Below are 9,076 nucleotides of genomic sequence, written 5' to 3'. Positions count from 1 at the left end.
GATAGAATTGCAGCATCACCTTCTGAGATTGTGCTGCATAAGCACCCGGAGTTTGTAATGGGATGTTATCAATCGTTCTCACAGCCATCTTGAGAAATTAAAGCAGGCCATTTTCATTAATTGTAAAAATATGTTTTTTGAGAATAAGTGATTGGCAAATGTTAGTCCTTACAAATTTCTTTTTTACTTTATTAATTTTGATTTGGGGGGTAGAACCTTGCAGATGTATTTTGTTGAATGGTGTGTACAGAAACATAAGAAAGAAATCAATTTTGAGGTGTATATTATAGACAGTTGAACTTGTATTATGTTTCCAACCCCAACTTACTAAGAGAAAAAGGAAAAGAGAGAGAGAGAGAGAGAGAGAGAATAATTGATGGTGTAATTAACTTCGAGCAACCAGAAAATGGGCTTATATGAGTTCTTGAGTTTGGGCAGGGATCAAGGATCGTCTGAATTGTGAGGAAAGTATAGCTATGACATTCAGCCGCGAAAGAAGCTATTTATCATATTTGAGAAATCATGCTGAGTGAATTATGTTCCCCTTTTGTGCTAACCATGCGATAGTCATGAAGATTGATAAGCACATTGTCTGCTTGTCTCACTCGTGCGTAAGCTGCAAGGATTTTCGAAAGTTTTTTTCTTGCCCCAGAACATTCTTTTTTTTTTTTTTAATAAACTATATGGCAATCCATAATTTGATGCACTAGCATCACATATTAAAGCTTTTTTACAATTCTATTTTTTTGTGTGAATAATAACGTTGTGTATGCATAATAAACATACAAAAATGATTCACCCTCATTTCTGTATAGCAATGAGAACTTGTTAGGAGGGAAACGTCTAAGTTGGAGCATGGGATGCTCCATACCTTCAAAACTGTTGATTTTGCAAACAAATTAATAGATTGCTAATGTTTGTTATCTGTAAATATCAGGTGACTTTGATGTAGATGTTGATCATAAGCTTAGTCCCTGAACATATAAAAAAATTATGTTTAGCATTTGAAAAACCATCTTTAACTTTTTTGGTCCTTTATATTAAAAAATTAAACAATAAAAGTAACCAAAATTCTCTTTTAAAAAAAAAAACCACGATGAAATTCACAATTAATTCCATCTAAGCCTTTTTAAATAAAAAAAGATTGAAAGCAGTTTAAATAAAAACTTATTAAAAGGGATAATTATCTTTTTTTTATATATAAAAAAAAATTGGTACAGAGGGGCATCAACAAAAAACAAGACAGAGGATTTTACGTTCACAATTTTCTATCTTTTGCAGTCACACGAATCACGTCCATTTGGAAGTACCAGTCATTACGTTTATACATATAAACACATCCCTTACCTATAAAATATCTCTTTCCTTCTCTGCTAGAGTGAACTAAAGCATTGGAGAGCCAAATTGGGTTCCTCCCCTAGGTGCATTCGATTATATAGGCTAAGTAGTCTCTTTCCATTGTCACCGAAAATGAAAGGTACTATCTCTCTATATGTGTAGATGATATTAGATTATGATAGTTTTTGCTATATGTTATCACTTGCAATGCTTGTGCGGTTGTGTAGAGAAATATATGAAATTAACTCTTCAAATAACCAATTCAACCAAAAACGTGTTAGGTGATAGAGTCTTTTTAATGCTTTATTATATATTCTCTAACATCCCCTCACGCAAGAGCCTTTTGGACTTGAAGCGTGGATATCGCAGAAGTCTATTTTTGGTCTGCCTTGTTATATACAAGTCCATTTTTTTTTGGTTTGCCGTTTTTCTTAATTCCAGCTGAAAGTGGGGGATGTGAGGATCGAACTCGTGACCTCATGGTCACTAATGCTCTATACCATGTAAAGAACTAATTTAACTTATGGCCCTTTTAATGCTTTTATTATATTCTTTAACACAAATCTTTTTCTCTTTTTAATCGTGTTCTTTTTTTTTCCACCAGAGTTGATATTTCTTCATTGTCTTTTTGATGTCAAAATATGTAGAACGACCCTAGAGCAAATTCATTGTCTTCTAAACGTGGGTGGTTAATTGTGTAGCTCACTAATTAATCAAAATTGAATAGAAGTTGGTCCTTTGTAGAAATGGTCTATATTTTTTTTTGGAGATTATCTTCGGGTCATTCTATAGGTTTCCTATGGACTAATCCGAAATTCGGAACGATATAAAATTAAAGCTTTAAACCATTTCCTAATGGAGAGCATTTTTGGTACACCCGATGTACCTATGACTTCCATTAAAAAATTGACACTTGAATTAATTTATTTATTTTTTCACTTTTTCGTATACACATCACAAAAAATGTCCCATTTTTATTGGTCCGTCGCACCGAATGAATGGTGCGACGGGAGTACCGTAAATTTTTTGCTTCCAAAGATAATACTGGAGGTGATCGAATACATACTCTCACTCCCCACCTGCTCAGCTCCCATGCGCCAACTAAGATTTGATGAAATTGTGTTTTTCAAATATGTGATTTGCAAGCAAATAGAAGGACATACAAAACCAATGTACTTTTGGCATATTCGTAACCGTATGCGTATTATATATGCATGTTAAGAGAAATATGCTGTCTTACTTCTATAGAATGTATGTATAGTTTTAAAACAATAGACTGAGAGGCAACTGCTTCATGCTTTGGCATGTTAACGTATTAGGATAACATGTTTTTTTCTTCAGTGTGAAGTCATGAACAATTGAAGCGTTACATCTCTCTCTCTTTTGATACATGATGCGTTACATCTCTTTATAAAGCCAAAAGTTAGTACTGATGGCTAACTTTTTTATTTATTATCATCTTTTCGATGATGTAATCATCTTTATGGACTAATTTATCTATCCTAAGGATAATAAAAACTTCCAATTTTAACTCTCATTATAATTACTTGTATTCCTATATCAAGATCTCTCTTTTCTTAAGCATTCCTATTGTTACTATGTTTTAGTATTTCCCTCTATTTTTTTTTTCTTTCGTAAAATTAAACGTGGATGGAACTTTTGCACATAGACACGATAAAATATATTCATAAATACCTCAATAAGACAAATATGAAGAAACTTATAAAATGAATTCATAATTGACATGTTAGTAAACTTGTTACTCCTATGTAGTATATAATTGCACATGTATAGTGGCGGAAAAAAAATTTGGGACCAAAATTTTAGTTCAAATTGTCTTTGTATTTTTTTTTTTAAATTTCACATGAACAATAAGTTCATAAAATGCATTTCACATGAGTCTCCCGAGTTATTTTTGTAGTAGAAAGAAGTGTTATAGTTTATTCTATGATAGGAGTGCTAATAATACATTTTTTAATACTCTTTATTAAATATTTGTTTACTATTGAATACAATTTCATACGAATCCCATTAAATAATACGAACCCATTCTTTATTAGTGGGACCTATTGAGATTTCACCTCATAATTAAGAAATTTGTTACATGAATTATACAATGTTGTTAACTTATGCTTTAGAAAAATCAAAATTAAAAAATAAAATTTATTTGAAAATATTGTTTAATGATTTCTTCGAATTTTTTCACAACTTTTGCTTTTGGCTTATTTTATTTTATTTTTTATTTGAGGTTTTAACTGTCTTTTCTTAACAAGAACAGACCATTTAAGTGCATGATTTTATATAATGATCTCTTTTTAACTTGTTGGAGTACGTATATCATCCTCTCGATAACACGTTTTACTCAAATTTTCACTCAAATACATTTTTCTTTTTTATGGGTTTAAAGTTTCTAAAAATACTCTAGATAATTTTATCTAACATTCACCAAAATACACAAAAAAATATGTGTGAGGTTCATGTGGACTCATGCGAAAAATAGAGAGAAAAAGAAAATATTGACCCCACACACTTTTATGTGTATATTTTGATGAACATTAAATAAAGTTATCTAAAATATTTTAGAAACTTTAAAACTTTTTTTTGGTAGACAAACCTTTTTTTTAATATCTATTTATGGGTTTGGTGTTTGTCATTTTAAATGACATAAGTTATGTCATTTTAGAAGAGAGATAGACCTAGAAAAACGGAAATCATGGAAGAGAGAAAGTGAGTGATTTTTTTAATTTAAAATTCAAATTTTCTATTTCTGTATCTCTCTTAAAATGACCTAACTTTATGTCATTTAAAATGACAAACATTTTTCCTTCTATTTATTTACTATAACATTCTTAATTCTGCTATATATACTTATTCTTAACTCTGGTTGGAATTCTGTAAAAAAATAAAAATAAAAATAAAAAATCATATATAACAGAATTAAAAAATTTATATCTACTTTTGAAAAATGTAAATACAAATTGTTTAGGATTTATGGACTTAAACATATAACGTTGAGTTTCTGCAAGAACTATTTTCTTTAACAAATCAGATTATTGTGTTTTCATGAAAAAGAATCCGAATAAATTACGAATTTCTCATTAGTGATTTTGAATTACTAAAATGGGACAAGGACCTTTCTAATATAATTTTTTTCTTTTAAAAAAAATTCATTTTCAAATTAACGTCAATTAAATGTTATAAGTTTCGCATCCTATCCATGCGAAATTAGTGCCCATGCACATGTTCACACACGGTAATCTCGTACGGGTTACGAGATTTATTACGTTAAATTAACGAAAATATTATTCTCCGTAACATAACTTCTTTCATATTATTTCATTACGATTTTCACATCTCATTTTTTTTTTCTTGTAATATTGAGACTTGTTCATTTTTTCTCTATAACATATTATAATATATGATAATTATCTTATATGAAAGAAGACTAATAACACTTTTAAATTAATATTATATTTTTAAAAAATAGAGAAGCCGGCAGCGCCAGTTGCGGATGTGGCCATTTCGGGGGAACTCAGTCATAAATCTATCATTACATAGATAATGGCTGTCACCATCATTCCAAGTCCAATAAATCAATGTGGTCACAACCGTGGGCCCCATTCCATGACCCAAAAGCATCAACAATCTAATGCTTCCACTGAAAGCCACTCGATTATGAGTCATGACTTCTCTTTTACATTCTTAACAACCTCAATTCATTCCCCAAATCATCCTTTGCAGATTGCAACAATTGTATGTCTCTTAACAATGTGTGTCCCAATAACACATACTAAATACCATGAATCATTAAAATCAAACCATCATGTTCCAAATCATTATTCAAGTAAGGACTCAAAAAAACAACCGTTCTTGGTTTACGTACATGAAGCATATACTCCACTAAGAAGCATTCCAATACAAAATCCAAAAACAAAATTATGTCCTGTCCCTTTCCTCTGTGTGTCTCTCTGTCACAAAAAATAATACGAATGGTAGTCCTAGAAAATTCAACAAAAGAAACATGCATGTCTTTTGGGATTAATTTAAACATGGGTACGTGGAGATCAAAATATAATTAAAATTTGGCATGATAATAAGAAAAAGCAAGAGAAGAAACTTACGCTCCAAGCACACCATCCCTTTCTTTCCCTTCTCTATATGTGACCTCCAATAGTTTTCTACATGCAAAAGCAAAGAAGCAAAGCATCTTCTCTTATAATCCACATTGTCTTGCTTTCCCTTGCAAGTTTCAACCTTTTTCTTGCCCAAGAGTTTATCTACCCCTTTTTTTTTCTTTTATAATGTACCATTAGAATTGTCAGTGTATCTAGCTTCCTATGCAAAACTCCATCTAAGTTTGGAATCTCTACAAAAATCAAAACAATTAAAGGGGTCAAAATGGGTCAAGGCTTCGAACTTTTTGGTTCTTGGTGGCCCAAAATTTTCTTACCTAATCTTATTTTAATATGCGTGAAAAACTATTGAGGTCCTCTTGTGTTAGTTTTAATTGCATACAGTGGCTCTCTCCAATTCTGGTGGTTCAGTTCAGAGTCCTTTATGAGCTCTTTCTTCTTTTCGGAAATCGTAGCATGAGGAGCATAAAACATCGATTTGATTAGACCCATTTCACTGTTTCTATCTTTCCTTTCTGGGTTCTTGGTTTCCGAGAGATCAATAATAGGAAGCATTCAATTTGTTTTGATATTTACTTCAATTTGTTCATTCATTCTTTAACAGTGGTTTTTTTTTTTCTTTTCCAAATTCTCTTTTCCACCTTGTAATAATTTGAAAAAGTGGAAACAAGACCATCCCCACCTTACCATTTTCACTGTGAGGAATCTGAAAAAGTATAAGAAGTAAGTAAAGTAACTCCATGAGTTTTCTAACAGGCTCTCTCAAAGGCTCTTGGCAACCCATGATGACAGCTAAGACAAACAACCAGAGTTACTGGCTGAACTGGAGAGTTTTGCTTTGTGGCATTTGGGTTCTGGTTTCAATAATCTTCTCATCATTGCTTATATGGAAGTATGAACGTTTAAGAAACCAAACAAGAAATGGTAGCAGCAGGGAAACCCAACAAGAAACTTCAGCAACTTTGTATGAGGATGAAACTTGGAGGCCTTGTTTAAAAGGAATTCACCCTGCCTGGCTTTTGGCTTTTAGAGTTGTTGCATTTATTGTGCTTTTGGTTCTTCTCATTATCAATGCTGTTGTTGATGGAGGAAGCATTTTCTACTATTACACTCAGTAAGTTCTCATTCCTTATTGAATGTTATCTCAAATTTTGGATGCTATTAGAGAGGTCGTTATGAATTTGGCCTCTGAATATTTAAGACTCTTGCACATAAAAACAAAGATGGGTTACATAATCACAAATTTGGAAGCATATTATGTTTTAAACAGTGTTAATCTCAGTAAGTTTTGCTACATGGGTGTCATTGCAATTATTCTGTCTCTGCTCTTGGAGTTAAGCCTTTATAATATTTGTGATCAATCACTTGTGAGTTTAGTTAGTTAGGAGTGTACTTAAACACTCCATCTAAAAAAGTAATTTCCTTTCCTGATTTAGAATGCCAATTTAAGCAACTACCATTTATAGCCAGAAGCCTATTTCAACTCTTACAGTATTAATTAAGCATATTGCTAGCTCCTTTTTTGGCATTTGATTATTATTTTTTTTGCATGGTTTTTGAAACAGGTGGACTTTTACTTCAATAACCGTTTATTTTGGGGTAAGTATTGAAGTACATAATTTCATATTTTTCTGTAGTTATGTTGCTCATGTCTACCATCTAGCATGTAATCTCTTAAATACACTTGTCCTTGTGTGCTTGATGTTGCAGCTTGGATCTTTGCTCTCCATGTATGGATGTTACCAACATCATAAGAAAGCAACTGGGGATAAGGTTGATAATGTGGATGGAGATACAGAGCAAGGAACGTATGATGATGCTCCAGCACTTCCACAAAGTTCTAATGCATGCGACCAAGAGAAAAGTTTGGGAGCCCCAGAAGAAGATCTTGTTCGCCAACATGCAAGCACTTGGGGTTATATTTTTCAAATAATATTCCAGGTACACTTTTCATAGATCATTGGTTGAACTACAAGGATGATTTCTTTCTCTGCAATCTTCAAACATAAAGAGTTATAACTGTGATGAGTTCAATTCATAGTACCATGCACTCTTATTTTAATTTTTACTTATTATGAAGAATTTCAACCCAACATGATTGATTTTTGTTTCTTCACTTGTGAATAGATTAATGCAGGTGCTGTGATGCTCACTGATTGTGTATTTTGGTTCATAATTGTTCCATTTCTAACCATCAAAGATTACAACCTAAACTTTGTAAGTATCATTTTATCACGTTAGAGTACATAGCTGTCTATTACTGCTCTTACCAAAGAAAAGGAGACTTCAAATTAAACCATATGTTATATTCTATTGTGGCAGTTGGTAGTAAATATGCACACAATCAATGCTGTTTTCCTTATAGGCGATGCTGCTTTAAATTGCCTGGTGAGTTCCTTCATTTGATTCAATTTAATTGTCAATTTCCAATGCTTATGTATCTGAAAATTCCTTAACCTTACTTTTCCCACTTCAGCGGTTCCCTTGGTTTCGAATAGGATACTTTTGTCTGTGGACAGCTACATATGTGATTTTCCAGTGGATTCTTCATGCTTGCATTAATCTCTGGTATAAGTCCTGGTTTTCAGTTTGGATCAATTATTGTGAGAACACCTTACACATTATTGTCTAATATAAGTTTTTTTTTTTTTTTTTTTTTTTGTCTAGGTGGCCATATCCATTTCTTGACTTGTCATCCCCTTATGCTCCATTATGGTATAAATTTTATTTCTTTCCCATTATATTCTGCAAAATTGGTCCATTGGAAATAGCTCTTATTCTCTCATGCCCAGTATAAATTTTTTTGCCTTATATTCCTTTAACATGCCTTTTGATACATAATAATATAAATTATTAAAAAACTCCTTTACCTACGTCTTAAGATTTTGTCTTTAGATTTTGAGTTGAATTAAATTTTTATATGGTATCAGAGCTTCAGTAACCACAAGATCACGAGTTAGATCTTTACCGTCCTCACTTTCTAGTGGAATTAAAATAACCACAAGGTAAATCAAAAATTGAATATGTGTAATATCCACACTTCAAGTCTAAAAGGCTATTGCGTGAGAGTGTGTAAGAGAATAATATAAATCATTAAAAAGACCTTCGTTCAACAACTTAAAATTTTAGATTGAATTGGTTATTCAAAGTAAATATCAAAATCATGACCACTTCGGCCAAAAATTTAACTATTATGTGAAGACACGTGAATAATCTTTTTTATATCATATTTTTCTAACATTTATCTAAGGGATTTGCATTTGTCATTTAACATGACACAACAAACTTTTCTACACACATAACATTTTGTGGGACCCACACTTTTTGAAAAAAGAAAAGAAAAAAAGAAAATTACGGCACACAAAACGAATTTCTATAATATTACACAATCACTTTTCCTACGACACGAGTCTTATAAAACTCTTTATCTAATTGAGTTGATTTGCTGATCCGTTTTGTATGGCTTGTAATTGATTTCTAGGTACCTGGCGGTGGCCTTGCTGCAAATTCCGTGCTATGGTATTTTCGCTTTGTTAATGAAGCTAAAACATTTTGTCTTGTCAACGCGGTACCCCGACTCATACCAATGTGTTAGATGATTTTGG

General features: G+C 31.9%; 1 protein-coding gene across 1 annotated transcript; it reads left to right on the top strand.

Annotated features, from left to right (window-relative positions):
* Positions 1-6,211: 6,211 nt before the first annotated feature.
* LOC133283777 (uncharacterized) lies at positions 6,212-9,070 on the top strand. Its single transcript, XM_061480689.1, has 8 exons — positions 6,212-6,585; positions 7,037-7,070; positions 7,182-7,412; positions 7,599-7,688; positions 7,794-7,859; positions 7,948-8,039; positions 8,139-8,186; positions 8,953-9,070. The coding sequence occupies exons 1-8, from the start codon at positions 6,212-6,214 to the stop codon at positions 9,068-9,070; spliced, it is 1,053 nt and encodes a 350-aa protein (XP_061336673.1).
* The last annotated feature ends 6 nt before the right edge of the window (positions 9,071-9,076 follow it).

This window comes from Gastrolobium bilobum, unplaced genomic scaffold (genome assembly GCF_033153095.1).
Source record: "Gastrolobium bilobum isolate Gb01-03AN ecotype WA unplaced genomic scaffold, APGP_CSIRO_Gbil_v1 utg92244, whole genome shotgun sequence".
Classification (NCBI taxonomy): Eukaryota; Viridiplantae; Streptophyta; class Magnoliopsida; order Fabales; family Fabaceae; genus Gastrolobium; species Gastrolobium bilobum.
The sequence above is the reverse complement of the archived record's forward strand: the minus strand, read 5'-3'. Positions and strand labels throughout refer to the sequence as shown.

Coding starts and splice junctions, on each gene's coding strand:
- LOC133283777 (XM_061480689.1), top strand. CDS start 6,212: ATGAGTTTTCTAACAGGCTCTCTCAAAGGCTCTTGGCAACCCATGATG. Junction 7,689..7,793: donor AAGATTACAACCTAAACTTT/GTAAGTATCATT, acceptor CTATTGTGGCAG/TTGGTAGTAAATATGCACAC. Junction 8,187..8,952: donor TCCCCTTATGCTCCATTATG/GTATAAATTTTA, acceptor ATTGATTTCTAG/GTACCTGGCGGTGGCCTTGC.